This window comes from Budorcas taxicolor, chromosome 15 (assembly GCF_023091745.1).
Source record: "Budorcas taxicolor isolate Tak-1 chromosome 15, Takin1.1, whole genome shotgun sequence".
Classification (NCBI taxonomy): domain Eukaryota; kingdom Metazoa; phylum Chordata; class Mammalia; order Artiodactyla; family Bovidae; genus Budorcas; species Budorcas taxicolor.
In genome coordinates, this window is record NC_068924.1 from 53,129,909 (window position 1) to 53,149,064 (window position 19,156).

At 48.3% G+C, this 19,156-nt stretch overlaps 1 protein-coding gene across 1 annotated transcript; it reads left to right on the top strand.

The window, feature by feature from the left end:
* The first annotated feature begins 4,754 nt into the window (after positions 1–4,754).
* On the top strand, positions 4,755–17,656 carry LOC128060674 (2-acylglycerol O-acyltransferase 2-like). Its single transcript, XM_052653051.1, has 6 exons — positions 4,755–4,896; positions 9,657–9,835; positions 12,718–12,922; positions 13,237–13,411; positions 16,038–16,237; positions 17,502–17,656. Exons 1-6 carry the CDS (start codon positions 4,806–4,808, stop codon positions 17,654–17,656), a joined length of 1,005 nt encoding a protein of 334 aa, XP_052509011.1. The 5' UTR covers positions 4,755–4,805.
* Positions 17,657–19,156: the final 1,500 nt, after the last annotated feature.

A 19,156-nucleotide genomic window follows, 5' to 3' on the forward strand; every position in this document is an offset into this window, starting at 1 on the left:
AGTTGCTGTGATCCCAGAAGGCTTCCTGGAGGCGTCTGTTGAACACAACTCCAGAGCCTTCACTGGCCTCTGAAGCTCCACCCCATACCAGGCCTTGGGTCACCGCTGGCTCCTGGGAGAGGAGACCAGACTCTGGCATCAGTGATTTGCTCTCCTGCTGTGCTTTCTCTGTAATGAGTCCTCTTCATGTCTGCCCACCTGAGAAATGGGAGAGATGCTGGGAGAGAATGATGTCTGTCCTTTGTGATCCTGTCACTCAATGAGCAGGACAAAGAGCAGCTCCAGTGAGCAGGTTTCTCTTCCTCTGCCTTGAGTGATAGCATAGACAGACAGCAAGTGCAGGGCTTTCTCCTAGAAGGTCCTGCATCCTGCATTCTTCCTGTCCCAGCTCCTCCCTCCCAGAGCTGAAGAGGAAGGCCAGGCTACAAGGTCCTGTTTCATCCAGGCACCTTTGAGTTTCTGATTGTCTGAGCCCCGGGCTGGCAGCCAGAGGGGCCCACGAGGTGGGGAAGGAGACTTCAGCTCTGTTCCTGGCTAAATGACCATGGGCAGACCTCTTCACCATTCTTCTGAGTCTCTGTTTCCTGAGTGACTAAGGTGACCTCTGACCTCAGCTCTGACGTCACATGAGTTGAGAGCTCCATGAGATAGTCCCTACATGCTTTGTAATTTCAGCCTCGAGCTTGACACAAAAGGGAGCTCCATAATGTCAGTTTATCAGTGAAAGGATTCTGTTCCAGCCTTCTTCTTTTCTTCCACCCTGCTCCCCAACTGGGAACACTGATTAAAGTCTCTCATTTAATCCCAGCCTGGCTCTGCAGCCTTGCTGCCATGATTCCCCTTCCCACATGGTGGATCCGATGATCCACAGAATGGCCTCATCCTCCCTGACCAGTTAGCTCCAACTTACCAACTCTGCCCTGTTCTATGGGAGACGAGGGGGAGGCTATGTGCAGATACAGGGCAGACCAGGGAGAGAAGGAACATGAGGAGTGAATGGTTCTGTGTCTGCAAGCAGGGATGATGAAGACATGCCTCTGATGAAAGATACTCTGGGCCACTGGTCATCGACACAGATAATAAGAGAGGGGACAAGATGGGAGCATAGGGCCAGTACTGTGAGCCCTAACACCTATGTGGGAAAATAGCTTTTCTTCCAACAGAAGCTAATAACACCAATAACTATGTATGTGGGCCATCTCAAGAATGTAAATATGCATCCAAGCCTGACCTAATCCTTATCAGTGACCATGCGCAAGTCACATCCCCTCCAAATCTCACTTTTGTTATCAGAGAAACAAGCATTACATTGTGCACCCTGAATCTTAGGAGTGGAATAGATTTAATAAAATAATTAACCATTCTACATCCTGTGAGGAATGGTGGGAAAGTGAAAGTCACTAAGTCCTGTCCAACTCCTTGAGACTCCATGGACTGCAGCCTGTCAGATTCCTCTATCCATGGACTTCTCCAGGCCAGAATACTGGAGTGGGTAGCTGTTCCTTCCCAAAGGGATCTTACCAACCTAGGCACTGAACTCAGGTCTCCTCACTGAAGGTGGACTCTTTACCATCTGAGCCACAAGGGATGTTGGGGAGCAGGTGTAATTAGAAGTCAGGTCATACATGTACCCAGCATCTGATGATGGCCTGTTCTCACCTGACCAGGTGGGTGCTGTATGTTCCCAAGAGAAGTGGGAATCAAGAGCAATAGGTTTGGGAGGGGGAGTGATGGTTTCCCCCAGAGAAGACCGAGGAGGTGGCAGGTGGGCATGACCACGAAGGCAAGGCAAGATTCGCCAAGGAGATAAATTTCCGCCCACTGCAATTTTCCATTCTTGGGTAATAAGCCGCTGCAGACCTCAGTGTCTGAACGCAGGAAGGGGTTATTATGCCTTCACCGTTGTGGGTGGCTGGGTGGTTCATGAGTTCCTGCTCTCTCACCTACTGTGTTCTGGGACCTGCTGACCTCTTTCCTTAGATACCTCATCTCCTCCAACTGGTCAATGAATGTCACCTCTTTGTCACATCAGCTCCACACCCGCCTCAATCCCAATCTGCTGCCCTCCCAGCGTACTCTCCTGATCACAGTCAGTTACTCCTGTTGTGGGCTTGCTTGGGGTGAAAGGCCATGAACACTAACAGATGAATGGACAATTATATGCCCTGGGCACTGGGAGCAACTGAGGCTTCCTACTCAGTTCATTCATGAGGAGGCAGCCAACCTGTTCCAGTGTGAGGGGACAAGAGCCTTGATTTGGGCTGGAGGACCCACTCTCAAGCTCACTCACAAAGCTGCTGGCAGAAGGCTCCAGAGCCCTGCTTGTGGGCTTGTCAATTGCCTGGTCGTTGCCACTCACCAGACTTCTGCAGAGCAAGCCTGTCAGGAAGGAGACAGAGGGTGGGAGAAGGAGAGCTGGACAGCACCACACACCGTCTGCTGCCTAACCTCTGGGTCACTTGGCAACAATTCGACCTTATTTGCTCGGTTGGATTCAATCCCCAAGTCCAGTTCACACTCAGTAGGAGGGTGTGACACCTGGAGGGGATGTCACTGGAGGCATCTTGGTGGCATTACCACAGTGATAGCCCATGAGCCTTCAGAGACTAGACTAGGCGACTCCAACGCTGTGGGTGCTGCTGGAGGCAGTCTGCCCGGAGGATATGGCTTAGATGTCCACACAGCAGAGCCCCACGCGGGGCAAAGGTCAGAGGTAAGAATCATGGGAATTGTAAGACCCTGGGAATTCTGATCCCAGGCCTGGATGGGACACAGTACAAGGTGACGATCAGACTTAGGGCACCAGGATGGGGCTTGGGGGATGGGGAGAGACTGGCAGGGCCGAGGGAAGGAGATGCCCTCATTCACCACAACCTTGAGCCGCACAAGCAGGGAGCAGAGAGCCTGAACTCGGAGGAGTGCTCCCCAGTGTGGAACCCGAATAGTTATATCTGCACTGGACTTCATATGAACAAAAATGTGCTTTAATGTGTTAAACATTGATACTAGGTTGTTTGTTAAGAGTAGGGATCCCCATGGATACAGAGAGCCAGGAGTTACACAGCAACACCAGTGACATCACCTCCAGGTGTCACATCCTCCTACTGCGTCCAAAACTACACAGCATCTGCTACCTGACATCCCTCTGTGTCCCCAGCCTGCCCTAAGGGACTTGCCCTCATAGGAAGGCTTCCCACCAACACACAGGCTGACTCAGACAGTCCAAGGAGCACAGGAGCTCTCAGGTATGGAAGAGAGGCTCAGAGATCCTCAGGGTTGGGCAGAGCTGGAGTCTCCTCCTGAAATCAGGCAGCTGTTGACTTGGAACAAGTTCTCAGACATCATTACCCACAGGGAACAAAGGACCTGCTGGGGTCTAACCTAGTGACACTTGGATGGTAATGAAGTGATAGTTGACAAGGGGTCAGTCAGCACAGATCTGTCAGCAACCACATGGGCTGGCCAAGCCTCACCCTCTCATGTGGAATGGACTTTGCTAGGGTCAGAAGATGGGAGAGGTGGGAGTGTGGGAGCTGTGAGAGAGCAAAGGTAGAGAGGAGGGAGCGGTCAGAGCACACGTGGGTGAGATTTCGTGGTGAGAGTCAGGGTCAAAGCGAGGTTTAAGAAATAGGAGGCTAAGGTTTAGGCCTTTGTGCAGCAAGTGTCTATGGAGACAGGATTGGGCAGTGCAGACAGGGTCCCTGAGAATTACTGCCTTCTGTCTGGGGGAGCTACTGTCCAGTCCAAGGGGTAGGAATTCACCCCCATGTAGGGAGGAAGCCTCGCAGGTACTTCAGCTGAAGCGAGTCATGGACCAGATAGAAGGGCAGTGGATGCCTCAGGCTGGATTGAGCCTCTGTCTTAGTGACCCCACAGCAGGGCAGAGTCAGCTGCCTGAGCAGCTGCTAGTGAGCACCTACTCTGTGCTGGCTCTGGGTGGATGCTGAGCAGGATCTCGGTGTAACAGTGACCTCCTCATACAGATGTGTTTCACAACAGAGGCTAAAGACCTTTCTAGAATCCTGTTCCCATTATGAAACCTGTCTGCCCAGGTGTCCTGCTTTCACCTTGCCTTCTGTGTCCTCTGTGGTGTCCACAGACCAAGTGGTTTCAAAGTGGAGGGAAGAAACAGTTGTGTCTGAGGCTGCTGAGAGGTCAAAATGAGAGCTGAGAATTGATCACTGGATTCAGCAGCGTGGAGGCCAGTGGTGAACTTGTCAAGGGCAGTTCCATGGATCAGTGGCATCTGAAGTCTGGAAGAGGGAGGACAGAATGGAGGAGAGGGCATGGAAATCAGACAGCTCTTCCATGAGTTTTGCTGTCCAGGCAAGCTGAGGAAAAGGCAGCCAGAGAGGAGATAGTGGGGCCTGGAGATATTTATATGGTAGCCCATAGTTCTTATTGTAAAGGGGAACCTTGGACCTGGCAGGTGAAAGGAGACAATTACTGCCGCCAAATAGTTGTGTCAGTGTAAAGAGTGCAGGATTGCCCTACACTTGCTGCTTCAATTGCCTAGTAGTGGGCAAGATTTGAGCAAAGGTGATCTGGCAGATAATGTATTGCCTGAAGAGTCCACTGCACTTCTCTTTCTCTGTAGTAAGTTTCGTCCAGGCCAGGAGGTTTTGAATATTTCACCTAGGATACTGTTCCCTGCCAGGGTAGGTGCCATGGGACTCTATGGCTGGCTGGACAACTCCCTCCACCCCCACAAATGCTTAGCAACCTCTGGCAGCAACAAAACCCAGCAGGTGTCTCAGACCACAGCAGAGCTCAGAGAAGCCTCCAGAGGAAGCAGAGGAATCAGCATGGTGGAGTTTGCACCTTTGTTTGTGCCACTGGAACGCAGGCTGCAGACCTTCGCGGTCCTGCAGTTGATCTTCTCTTACTTGGCCCTGCGTAAGGAAAGCTGAGATGGATTTGGGAGGCCATGGGCACCTGCCGTTTCAGGTGCACATGGTGCATTGATGGGGAAAGATACAGGTCCTAAGGTGGATGCTGAGCTCAGTGCCTGGGGATCACCTGGGATGAGGGACATCTTGCTCACAGGGCCTTGGGGGAGATTTGCCAACAAGAGTGTGTGTCTGACTGTGTCCACCTCAGCTCAGCCTGGGACCTGGGAGTGTCCAGAGGAGGACAGTCAAGTAACCTTGGGCCTGGAGCTAGAAGGAGGGGTTGAGAAAAGGCATCCAGACCCTCTGATGCTAGGACCAGTAGCTTGTACCTTGACTCTTATCTCAAGGGCAAAGTGGATCCCCCAGAGGACTTTAGGTACAGGAGTGACAAGGTCCAATCTGTGGGAGACAAGCTGTAATTTAGGGATCTTCTTGGTTGGGGTGTTGGGGGAGACAGATAACAGGGAGGAGTTGTTAGCAAGTCAGATTTGGGTCTGCTTGTGGGAGCCCTCTGATGCTAGGAACAGTAGCTTGTACCTTGACTCTTATCTCAAGGGCAAAGTGGATCCCCCAGAGGGCTTTAGGTACAGGAGTGACAAGGTCCAATCTGTGGGAGACGAGCTGTAATTTAGGGATCTTCTTGGTTGGGGTGTTGGGGGAGACAGATAACAGGGAGGAGTTGTTAGCAAGTCAGATTTGGGTCTGCTTGTGGGAGCACAGTAAAGCTCCTATACTGACACTGGGTTGTGATGAAAAAAGTGTAGGCTTTATTACTGGGGACAAGCAAGGAGTCCAGAGAGTTAAGGCTCAAAATGCCTGAAACCTCTTTGATTACCAGGGAACAGTTTCTAGAGAAGAGATGCTGGGTGCATGATCAACTCCTAGAGAATCGTCTGAGTGCTTGGTGGTGAGGTAACTTGGAGTCACCATCATCAGCCTTCTGGTTTCCCCTGGTCTGAGTCTATGGCCTGGTGAGCAATTTCTTCCACCTGCTGGGAGTTCAGTATCTGCAAAACTGCTCAGTGATGAGTCTCAGTATTAACTATGGCTTTTGGGAACAAACCAAAAATCTTTGAATTTGCAGAATCGTTGAGCTGTTATTTATTTTCTTGTTTGGGACTGTTTTCTTTCATGTTTATGATTTCTCTTTATAATTTTATTTTTGAATTTTGGTGAAGACTTAGGAAGCTGAGGATTTTCTACAAATAAGAGGCAGTTAGAGGACATGAGGGATCTTTCCCAGGAAGGCTGTATGTGAAGTTGTTTAGTCGTGTCTGACTCTTTGCGACCCCATTGGCTGTAACCTATCAGGCTCCTCCAACCATGGGATTTTCCAGGCAAGAATACTGGAGTGGGTTGCGTTTTGCATAAGTCCTGCTCAATTACAAGGTCACAATCTATATCAGATGTTACCTCATAGACCCATGATTGAAAACTAGCCCCCTGATTGTCTTTGTGTTTGTACAGTGCCAGCCCATGAGTGAAGTATGGCTTTTACATTTTAAATGCTTGTATTTAAATGATTATGTGCCTATGCAAAATCCCCCATGTTGCCTCTTGAGCCCCACTGTCTGAAATGCTTACAATTTGGCCCTTTAAAAGATTACTTACCCTGGTCTAGGGAGGCTGGCAGTGGGTAGAGAAAAGGGGCTGTTTTTCAAAGATATTAGGAGATGAATCTACAAGGCAGAATGTACAGGCCTTCAGTAAAGTAAGTTTTCCCAGGAGGCCAGTAAATGTTGCACATATGCGCATATGCTGGCCTAGCGCAGTTCTTTGGGGAGGGGCAAAGATGTGGCCAGAAATGTCAACCGGGACATGTTACTCAGGACTCAGGCCCCAGCAACAAGTACTTTCCAGTGGGTTACTTGTTATTCTGTTTCTTTCCTCTTCTCTAGAATTCACACACTCAAGCAGGAAGGTAAGCTCCTTTCAGATAGTTGGTCTTGTTCCCATCTGCGTCTCCATCTCTTAGAAGAGTTAATGTTGATAAATGCTTGTTGAATGAATGAATGTTGGGAGCATGATATGGACATAATAGAATTGAAACTACTACTCATCCTGCTAGTTTTCTGCATGAGGTTAGCCAGCCTGAACACCCTCTCTGGGTCTCAGTAAAGTGGGATTTTACATCTTTCATTCTTGTCGTTATGAGGGGAAAGAAGGTGTTTGCTTTCTTCAGGGGCTGAAAATGCACCCGTTAGGGTTTTGCCTGCTGACAGTACTTAAAGGAGAGGCCAGAGTGAGGGAGATGTTTAGATGGGGGAGTTCTTTCTGATCAAGTAGAAATGCCCACATTTTTAAATTCTTTTTTCTCACTAAAAAGCAAATACATGCTATTTTAACACATCGAAACAAAATGTGTGTTCTAAAAGTTAAGGATTTCCCCCAAATCCTACCCTACAACGAACCACTATTAACAAGTTGGTTTTATTCTCTCGACCTGGATGGAAGTTCTAATTTCATGGGTACAGAGGTTCAGTTTAGGAAGATGAAGAGTTCTGAGATGAAGGTTGATATAGTTACGCAACAATGTGAATTAATTTAATTACACCAAATTGACTCTCAAAAATCATTTCAAGTATACGTCCAAGAGAGGGGTTACTGGGTCCTATTGTATTCTAATAGTTTCATAAGAAATCTCTATACTGTTTTTCATAAGGCCTCTGTCATTAGCCCATTATTTGAGAAGATGCAGTCTCCCCAGTGATCATAACAGCACATTTACAATAGCTAGGACGTGGAAGCCACCTAAGTATCCATTTGAGTAATGCATAAAGAAGATGCCATAATACAAGCAATGGAATATTACTCAGGCATAAAAAAGAACATATGAATGTCATTCTCAGTAACATGTATGGACCTAGAGATTGTCAAACGGAGTGAAGATAGCCAAAAAAAGACAAATCTCACATGATATCACTTATATGCAGAATCAAAAAGAGGTACAGAGTAGTTATTTACAAAACAGAAGTAGAAAGAAACCTGTGGTTACCAGGGGTTGGGGGGAAGGATAAATTGGGAGATTTGGATATATATATATATCTATATATAATAGATAACAATAGAATCTGCTGCAAGCATAGGGATCTCTCCTCAGTGCTCTGTATGATCTGTATAGGAAAGGAATAAATTTTTTTAAAAAACACACACACAAAAAAACAGAGTCAATATGTGTATGAGTTAACAGGTTTATTTTTCTATACAACTGAAACTAATACAACATGTAAATGAACTATAATGAAAACTGAAAAACAATAATAAAATACCAAAGAGTCATTTTGATGACTAGTATATGGTGAACGTATTTTACCATCATTATAATTGAAAGGACAAAACAGAGTGCTCCAAAGACAACCCTGAAGCCAGCACCAGGAGGGCAAGAATTCCTGTCCATTGTTCACGGCTTAACCACCAGCACCTGACAGGTTGCCGATGCTCTGAATAAAGAGAGCCTCTGTGAGCCCCAAACTACTTTGATTTATGCATTTTGCTACTACTCAGAATGGGCTTCCCCAGTGCCTCAGCAGTAAAGAAACTGCCTGCAATGCAGGAGCCACAGGAGATGCTGGTTTGATCTCAGGGTCTGGAAGATCCTCTAGAGGAGAGCATAGCAACTAACTCCAGTATTCTTACCTGGAGAATCCCATGGACGGTGGAGCCTGGAGGGCTACAGTCCACAGGATTGCAATGAGTCAGACATAACTGGAGCAACTTAGCGCCCGCAGAGGCACTATTCAGACTGGGTCAGAAGTCCCCTGCTGCATGAAGTTGGACATGAATGATAGTCCTGGTTTGCCCTACTTTCAAATGGACTACAGTTGGGGGATGAACTTCTTTATGAGTATGAGCAAAGGGTGTTCAGTGGAGGGAGTGGAATGGAGAGGACACAATATTCTCTAACAGTGAGGCTCAATTAGCATCAGATTAAAGACAGTCCCAAAGACCACCTGACCCTGAGTCAAAACCAGGATTATCCTGTGAAGGGACTCAGAATCATAAGTCTGGGAGGAATTGCTCACTGGGGCTGTCTCTAGCCCTGCTGCAGTCCTGATGAACAGCCCAGGCCTGAGTTGCCCTCTTCCCCCCTCCCTCCTTCAGCAGGACAGGGCCTGGCAGCAAAGGAAAGAGCTCAGCAAAAGCTAGAGCTCAGGGATTTTTATCAACTGAGCAACTTAGCGTAGCTGGAACATGAGGTGCATGTAATGAGTGAGACTGGAACAAGAGAGGGTTTGGGCCACCAGTGAGGAGCTTGAGTTCGGGCTGAGTTGCTTGAGCTGAGCATCAAAGTTATAAGAAGTCATGAGGGGTCTTTAACTAAAGGGGGAATGTGGTGGGATTTATCTATGGAAAAATGGGCTGAGGGTAGACAGGAAGTGGGCTGGGGAGAAAGAATACCTTTTCTCTGGGGTTCTAAAGAATGGATACCAGAAAGAGTTCATCCAGTCACATCTCCATTAGGTCTCTTTTGAGCATCTGGTGTACAGACAGAGAGGGAGGTGGAGGGGGAAGACTCAAATGAGTAAGCGATCTGGTGCAGTGGGACAATGCGAGTTTGAAATTAGGCCAACTGGTTTCAAATCCAGGCTCTCAATGTGACACTGGTGGTGTTTACAGCATTCTGTCCTCCTCAAAACCTTGGGAAGCTGGTCTCTTCCTCCTAGGAGGAGGGCTGGAATGTGCAGTGCTGCTAGAGCTGGGTATATGGGGAGAGCTCATTCCTTCATACTTCTGACCGCTAATGGTTCCTGCTTCCCTTCCCAGACTTGATCTTCTGCGTAGTCTTCATTGGCCTCCTGTTCACAAGATTCTGGATGATCAGTATCCTGTATGCGATCTGGTGGTACCTGGATCGAGACACGCCACGGCAGGCGGGCAGGCAGAGTGCTTTCATAAAGCACTGGACCATATGGAAGTACATGAAGGACTATTTCCCCATCTCGGTGAGTAAGGGGCTGACTAGGGAGTGGTCAGGACCATAGTCCCCACGTGTCCATGTGGAAGTGTGACCCTGTGTGCAGGGAGCAGAATACTGGGCCGGGAGCAGGAGACAGGCTTCTACCACTATGTGGCTAGGGGAAGAATCAGCTTTTGTCCAACTTCAGTGAGGTGAGGCCACTCTGACAACTGATGAATGAACAGGATTTGAGGAACCCAGTAGGCCATGTAGTGCCGCACACTTATGTATCTGACAGGTGTGAATCCCTCCACAGTCTAAGTTTGGTGTGAAGGAATCTGTAATGGAAACAAGCTTTCAGAGCATCTGGCTGACACTTTATCAGATGATGATACGGATACCCTGATAGGGAAGAAGGTGTGAGCGAGGATACAGAGCAGGTTCTTTGACTGCTTTTAAAGTGTGTGCATTGGCTCAGAGAATAGGAACAGAGCAGAGAGCCCTCAGGGTGTATCCTGCCCCTGTGTGTTTGATATGTTATGTGTCCTCGGACAGAGCTGTGCTCGTGCTGAATCTCAGTTTCCCCAGGGATCCACTAAACAGTCCAGTTCCTCCTCTTCTGCCCATCTCTTAATCCCTGATCTCTGGCTCATGGTACCTCAGGTCCATTTTGTACCCTGGAGCCTGGGCCCAAGGATCAGTTTGTAGGGATGCAGGCCCCTGAACTTTAGTGAACTGATGTTTGCTCCATTCCTGAATCCCAGACAGGCTAAACCCTTGGATGTAAGCAGCTGGGATGGTTAATTATCTAGTGGGGACAGGAGAGGAAGGCAATGTGGACACAGAGAGGTGCCAGGGAGGGACAGGTGGCCTTCTCTGGACACAGGAGAGAAGAATGGATACTGTGTCACCTCTGGGAGTAGACATCATAGGTTGTCATCCGGGTCTGCAACATGCCAGTGGTATGACCTTAGGTGAGTTACACATGCTCTCTGAGCTTCAGTTTCTTCATGTGTAAAGTGGAAATGCTGCCACATACATCATTGGGTTGTGTGGATTCCATGAGACATCAGGTGATCTGGGGCTTCTGAGGACAGCATCTGGCTCTCCTACCACCCCTGGAACTGCTGTCTTTTGCACATCTGGCAGAAAACTCTGCTGAGCGTCTCTGTGCCGGTCTTATCTGTGTCTGCTCTGTCCCTCCTGTAACCAGGTATCTCCTCCAGAGTATTTCTCGCATAAGACACTACTGACATTGTGGGAAACATCTTTGCAGAAATTTCATGAGCACAGGGTTCAGGATTGTAGGCCCCTGCAGTCCTGTGGCGAGAACAGCTGCAGACGGCGGGCAGTACCACCGAGCGGCCAGCAGAGGGAGAGATGACATGCACTTTCACCTCCCTGTCCTGGACTGTCCCTCAGTCCTGGACTGAGGCCTGCAGGAGGAGCTGTGGCTCACAGAGTCTGACTCTTGTCACCTCCCAGGACAACTTCCAAGTCATCCACACACCTCAACAGAGCAGGCCCTGCAGGGATCTTCGGTGGCCATGGATAGGGGGGTTCAGGGAGGCTCTGCTGTCTACTGGAAACAAGTGTACAACCTTAGAGTTGTCAGGTGTTTTGTTCCGATGCCTTACGGAGGATTGTATTCAGAGACAGCCTCTCAGAAATCTCTGAGGAGCTGTTCTACAAGGGACAGGAGAAGTCAGTACTTATGGGGCTTTGTTGGAAAAAACAAAGCCAAACCAGCCATGTAGCTAAACATCAAAAGATTACTGCCAGTGAAAACGCAGACATCTCCAGTTAATGATTTTCATGTTTTTCTACATATGGGGAGAAACAAGATCTGGGCTCACTGCAGTATTTCCTGCATGCGCATCCTCACTCTCTGACCAGTATCCTATTTTCTTCCATCCTGGATTCCTTTCAAGGCCCATTGTCAGTTGCAGCTACAGTGGTTGCTGGCTTGAAGGCAGGCAAGCAACATTCCTTGTGCGAACAATTCTGCTGGGGTACTCCACTCACAGTCCTTTGTGCTGTGACTCTATGAGCTAGAGTCTAGTGGTTGAGTTTCTAGAGAATTTAGGAGACTAATTCTGAGCACTGGAGCTTTCTAAATGCATCTGACGGGCTTCCTAAAGAGGTACTGGTGGTGAATCAGGCAGTGTTCCCGGAGGACAATTGATTCCCTCTCATCCTTAAGATAATTTCAGGAGCAGGGTTTCTGTGTAATATATCATTATCCAGGAACAGCAGTGTCTCCAGAGGCCAAGGCCTGAGCAGGGGTGCAGTGCTGTGGGCAGGCTGTGACCTGGTGTCAGGAAGTGCTGCAGACTTGACAGGACACCTCCCTGACCCCTCTCCACCCACACCTGCGGGCATCACTAGAGACTTCATGGCCCTCCTCCCAACCTCTACCTTCAGCATCCTGGGATCTGTTACATTGAATCACAGGGTCTCAGGGGTCCAGCTTTTTACCCGAGACATGACTCCAGATTCCACAAAACTTGGTGAGAGGGTACTCCCTCTTGTGCTGGCTCCTTCATTCTGGTAGGGCTCTGCCTGGGACAAGGTCTCCCTTCACATGGGAAAATGGCCTGTCTCCAGTCCTCTTTCCAGGATTCCTACCAACCTTGGACAGGGGTCTTCCTCCCAGGCAGAGGGTATTGGCCTCATCCATTTGTGAGTCTGTTCTCTCCCTTTCATTCCATAGTCTCCCTGAGCATCTTCTCTGCTTCATGCTTGCACCGGGGACAAGGATCCTCAGACAGGACATCTCTCACCACAGGACACTCACATGGGGTGTGATAGCACTTGGGCACAGGGGACACATAGAAGAGGTCAGCACAGAAACTTAGCAGGGAGATTGGAGTGGGGTTTGGGGGGGAGTGGGTGCAGCCCCGATTCACCAGATTGCTGTCTCTGCAGCTGGTCAAGACTGCCGAGCTGGACCCCTCCCGGAACTACCTTGCTGGCTTCCACCCTCATGGTGTCCTCGCCACCGGAGCTTTTATCAACCTGTGCACAGAGGGCACGGGCTTCTCCTCTGTTTTCCCAGGCATCCGCTCATATCTGATGATGATGCACTGGTGTTTCTGGGTCCCGATCTACAGGGATTACATCATGTTTTCAGGTGAATTTTTCCTCTCTTTCTATCCCAGGACTATGGGGGCTGAAGACAGAGGAGGGATTTTTAACGAGGACGCCTGATTGTTCTATACTTCTTCCAAGTGAATGTGTAGTAGACAAGGAGATGAGACCCAAAAGCATTTCCCACAGCTCTGTGCTCAGTGATGACCTTGGTGGGAGTATTGGGTAAAGGGGTACTGCTCAGTGCCTGTCATCAGGGGACTCCCAGCTGGGGAGTGGGGGAGAGCCCAAGTCACATACTCTTGAACCGTGCTTGCCCCCTTCACACTGTACGTGACCGTTTTCCTCTCTCCCCAGGGCTGGTCTCATCAGACAAGGAGAGTGCTGATCACATTCTGAGCAGGAAAGGAGGCGGAAACCTGCTATCCATCGTTGTTGGGGGCGTCCAGGAGGCACTGACTGCCAGGCCTGGAGCCTACAAGCTGGTGCTGCGGAACCGCAAGGGCTTCATCAGGCTCGCCCTGATGCACGGGTACTGGGGAGAGGGCTCGGGGTTCAATGGGAGATTGGCAAGGATTGTAGTTTAGAAGGAAGACTGCAGAGGCAAATGCAGATCCTATTTTGGCAGGCAGCGTCTCCATTCATTAACAATGAAGATTTTATGTTGGTGATAGATGCACTGTCTCAAGCCCACATACCCAGAGAAGACTCTAGAAGGAAGATTTTGTAACTAAAGGGATTACGTCTTAAATGTCACATTGCTGAAAGCTTGCATTACATCTGAGACCTAGAGAATCTGGGTTAATGGAGTTTGGGGCATAGTAAAGAGCTATTCTCCTATTTTAAATATCAGTGAAGAATACAAACCTAGCTGGAAGAGATTTTCCCAGAAAGTCTGCAGACTTTTTTTATCTTGGAGGATTCTCAGCAGTATTCTGGTTTGTCTCTCATGATCCTGTAACCGGAAAGGTTTAATTTTGAATTGGTGCTGGACCTGCTTCTGTGAGTTTAACCCTCATCTTGCAGCTTTTCTTCCTGTAGGAACACACAATGGGCTGCCAAAGGAAAATAACCTGAGTTGCCCACCTGTAGAGAACAGTACAAAAAAGATCTTCACCACCCAGATAATCACGATGGTGTGATCACTCACCTAGAGCCAGACATCCTGGAATGTGAAGTGAAGTGGGCCTTAGAAAGCATCACTTACGAACAAAGGTAGTGGAGGTGATGGAATTCCAGTTGAGCTGTTTCAAATCCTAAAAGATGATGCTGTGAAAGTGCTGCACTCAATATGTCAGCAAATTTGGAAAACTCAGCAGTGGCCATAGCACTGGAAAAGGTCACTTTTCATCCCAATCCCAAAGAAAGGCAATGCCAAAGAATGCTCAGACTACCGCACAATTGCACTCAACTCGCACGCTAGTAAAGTAATGCTCAGAATTCTCCAAGCCAGACTTCAACAGTACATGAACTGTGAACTTCCAGATGTTCAAGCTGGCTTTAGAAAAGGCAGAGAAAACACAGATCAAATTGCCAGCATCCGCTGGGTCATTGAAAAAGCAAGAGAGTTCCAGAAAAACATCTATTTCTGCTTTATTGACTATGCCAAAGCCTTTGACTGTGTGGATCACAATAAACTGTGGAAAATATTTAAAGAGATGAGAATACCAGGCCACCTGACTTGCTTCTTGAGAAATCTGTATGGTCAGAAGCAACAATTAGAACTGGACGTGGAAGAACAGACTGCTTCCAAATAGGAAAAGGAGGATGTCAAGGCTGTATATTGTCACCCTGCTTATCTAACTTATATGCAGAGTACATCATGAGAAATGTTAGGCTGGAAGAAGCACAAGCTGGAATCAAGATTGCCAGGAGAAATATCAATAATCTCAGATATGCACATGACACCACCCTTATGGCAGAAAGTAAAGAGGAACTAAAAAGCCTCTTAATGCAAGTGAAAGAGGAGAGTGAAAAAGTCGGCTTAAAGCTCAACATTCAGAAAATTAAGATCATGGCATCCTGTCCCATCACTTCATGGGAAATAGATGGGGAAACAGTGTCAGACTTTATTTTTGGGGGCTCTAAAATCACTGCAGTTGGTGATTGCAGCCATGAAATTAAAAGACGCTTACTCCTTGGAAGGAAAGTTATAACCAACCTAGATAGCATATTTAAAAGCAGAGACATTACTTTGCCAACAAAGGTATGTCTAGTCAAGGCTATTGTTTTCCCAGTAGTCATGTATCGATATGAGAGTCGAACTATAAAGAAAGCTGAGTGCTGAAGAATTGATATTTTTGAACTGTGGTGTTGGAGAAGACTCTTGAGAGTCCCTTGGACTGCAAAAAGATCCAACCAGTCCATCCTAAAGGAGACCAGTCCTGGGTGTGCATTGGAAGGACTGATGTTGAAGCTGAAACTCCAATACTTTGGCCACCTGATGCGAAGAAGTGACTCATTTGAAAAGACCCTGATGCTGGGAAAGATCAAGGGCAGGAGAAGGGGATGACAGAGGATGAGATGGTTGGATGGCATGACTGACTAAATGGATATGAATTTGTGTAAACTCCTGGAGCTGGTGATAGACAGGGAGGCCTGGTGTGTTGCAGTCAATGGGTCGCAAAAAGTTGAGCGCAACTGAGCAACTGAACTGAAAGGACTGTAAGGATATACTAACACATTCCCATGCCTGAGGCTTGCCATTCTGGGACATTTTCAAGGATCAAATAGTCTGTTTAGTTTGTGTTCTCACCTATATCCCAATCTATGATCCATAAAGAACTTGGCAACCTGGCCCTTTAGCATGGTTATTTGGAAGCACTAGCCTGCCATCTTCTTGTTCAGCCACTCCGAATAAAGTCCCTTCCTCGTCCCAACACTTTGTCTCAGATTCACTAGCCTATCTGTGACAAGCAAAGAGAGCATGGACTCAGTAACAATCCAAGTGCCAGTCATTCACCCTGAAAAGAGCCATGACCTGCTTGAAGTTATAAAAGAAGCCCTGGCAGGTCTGGGAGACACCCGAGGCCTCCTACTTTTGTCCCAGGGCTCTGTCCTCTGTTCCAGTTCCTGCTCACTAGGTCCCTTCAGGAAGCTAGGTGACCAGCTTATGCCTTCTTGCCCCTCCATGTGCCCTCTCTCCTGTCTCCCTCTAGGGCAGATCTGGTGCCGATCTTCTCCTTTGGGGAGAATGACATCTATGAGCAGGTTGAGAACCCTCCTGGTTCCTGGTTGCGGTGGTTTCAGGACCGACTTCACAAGAGCATTAGAGGTTCCATCCCTGTCTTCTATGGCCGTGGAATCTTCCAGTACAGCTTTGGTCTTATGCCCTACCGCCGACCCATCACCACTGTGGGTGAGCCTAGACCCGGGCTGGGAGGGGAAGGGCTATAGAGTAAGAGGCCTGGGCTTGTGCATCAAGGAGACCTGGACATAGAGCAGTACACCCTTGACTTTGTGGAGCACGCTTTCTGGTGTGTGAAACAGACACACCGGCAAGTAAGCCTATGAAAGGCAGTCTAGAATGAGAAGAGTAACAGGAGCACAATGGCCAGGAGCCTCTACTGATCACTGTGCCCCTGCTTGTGTCAGGCACTGCACTGGCTCCTTACATGCAGCGGCTTAGTTTTCCCAACAAATTGTGAGGAGGGCCTCTCCTCCCCATTTTATTGATTGCAAACATAGGCTCACAGAAGGTAAATCACTTCCAAGAGATCACCCTGCCCTTGGTAACAAAGTTGAGGTTTGATAAGGGTATTTGACTTTTTATTATGCAAGAGAAGGAGGGTATAATTCTGACCACAGAGTCTAACGACAATAATTGGAAAAGGTGGGTACAAGGCCTTTGCAGGTCTGTTAGAATTGTGTGTAAAGTAGCAATCAGCAGGCTCCGAAGGAGAGCCAGAGGGATTTCCTTGTAAATAATGGGCATGGGCTTTATTCCATAGACTTAGCACCATTTTTCAACTATTTGCTTTCTTCTTGAATTCCAACTAGTTTCCAATGGCAGAACTAATAGAGCTGTTCATCTCTACTCACCCAGTCATTTCTTTGTTGAGTACAGGCAACCCCGTCTATCAGACTTTCTTTGCGTTGTGTGGTGCATATTCATGAATGTTTATAGTGCTGCTACCACCAGACCATTCCCAAAAGAAGACATGGCAGCTGCTTTCTGATCCACCTTCTTCCATAGTTACAAGCTTTTCCAATCATGGCATCTGAGAATCCCAGATTCAACTTTCCCTGAGGCTAAGCGCACATCTCCAGGGCTTACACCCTGGTACTGATTTTTCCTGGCTATGTGACCTTGAACGAGTTATTTAACCTCCCTGGGCCTCATTTTCTCAGAAGTCAAACAGGAATAATACCAGGTTATATCCCCATAGGATTGTTAGGATAACATAAGAGATAATGCATGCAAATGCCAGCTGGCTGTATTATTGATATATCAGAATCTTGAAGTTGACCCAACATCTTAGAATCTATAAGGCAAAATAGAATTGAAAGGGAGGGAGTTAGAGTGCTTACCTGCTCAGATGACCATTTTAGTGGGAACATCAAGATCCCTGCGCCTTCAGTGGCTCCTACTCTGTATCACCACTCACCTCTGTGTCTTGCAGTGGGGAAACCCATCGAGGTGCAGAAGACACTGCATCCCTCCCAGGAGGAGGTGGACAGGCTTCACCAGCGCTACATGAAGGAGCTGGAAAATCTCTTCGAAGCCCACAAGCTCAAGTACAATGTTCCCAGAGACCAACACTTGGAGATCTGCTGAACACCTCCCCAGAGGAAGGGTTCCTCCAAAAGGCAGGGCTGGCATTAGGGAGGGTGGAGGGAGGTGCTGGAGTTTATGTGAACAAAAATATGGTTTAATGTGTTAAGCACTGATACTGGAGTGTTTGTTCTGCAGTCAGCATCCCCATGGGTACAGAGAGCCAGGAGCTGCACAGCAAGGGTCCAGCACTACACAGCACCTGCTACCTGACATCCCTCTGCATCCCCAGCCTGCCCAAAGGGACTTGCCCTTGTGAGAAGATCTCCCACCAACACCCAGGCTGACTCAGACAGCCTGAGAGCACAGGTGTTGTCAGGTATAGTAGAGATTCAGAGGCCCTCAGGATTGGGCAGAGCTGGAGTCTCCTCCTAAAAGCAGGCTGCTGTTGACCTGGAACAAGTTCTCAGACACCATTACCCACAGGGGACAGAGGACCTGCTGGAGCCTAACCTGGTGACACTCCTAGATGACAATGAAGTGATAGTTAACAAGGGGTCAGTCAGCACAGATCTGTCAGCAATCACGTGGGCTGGCCAAGCCTCACCCTCTCATGTGGAATAGACTTTGCTAGGGTCAAAAGATGGGAGAGGTAGGAATGTGGGAGTTGTGAGAGAGCAAAGGCAGAGAGGAGGGAGCGGTCAGAGCACATGTGGGTTAGACTTCGTCTAAGAGTCAGGGTCAAGGTGAGGTTTAGGGAACATGAGGCTAAGGTTTAGGCCTTTGCACAGCAAACTTCTATGGAGATGGGAATGGGCAGTGCAGACAGGGTCCCTGAGAATTACTGCCTGCTATCTGGGGGACTACTGTCCTGTTCAAGGGTTAGGAATTCATCCCCAGGAGGCCTTGGAGGTGCTTGAGCTGGAGCGATCATGGACAAGCTAGAAGGGCAGTGGATGCCTCAGGCTGGACTGAGCCTCTGTCTTAGTGACCCCACAGCAGGGCAGAGTCAGCTGCCTCCGCAACTTGCTAGTGAGCACCTACTGTGTGCTGGGCTCTGGGTGGATGCTACACTGAGTATCTCAGTGTAACTAACAGTGACCTTCTCTTACAGATGAGGTTCATATCAGAGGTTAAAGACCTTCCTACAATCCTGGTCCCGATATGAAACCTGTCTGCCCAGGTGTTCTGCTCTCACCTTGCCTACTGTTTTCCCAATCTTGGCAAACTGTACACTGAAAACACCAGTGGCATCAGCTGGGTACACACTTCCACCTACATGACACTATCTGCTGGCTGTATGTCCCCTCACAATACTTATTCCCTCCCATCTTCACCTATAAATGATTCATGCATAACTGAGGGTCCAAACAATGCCAGCTCTTCCTCATCCTTTCTATTTGTAAATGCTTGGAAATGGTTTTAAAAGATCTGAGACGGTTTGTGTCAAGCACCAACTATGTATGGAGTTTTGTTAGATTCCATGTCTTTCTCTCACACTCTACCAGAGAGATGACCTGAGTGTTTCCTTCTTCTACAAGTTGAACTGATGCCATGTCTGTC

Coding starts and splice junctions, on each gene's coding strand:
- LOC128060674 (XM_052653051.1), top strand. CDS start 4,806: ATGGTGGAGTTTGCACCTTTGTTTGTGCCACTGGAACGCAGGCTGCAG. Junction 4,897..9,656: donor CTTCTCTTACTTGGCCCTGC/GTAAGGAAAGCT, acceptor TTCCCTTCCCAG/ACTTGATCTTCTGCGTAGTC. Junction 16,238..17,501: donor CCGACCCATCACCACTGTGG/GTGAGCCTAGAC, acceptor TGTGTCTTGCAG/TGGGGAAACCCATCGAGGTG.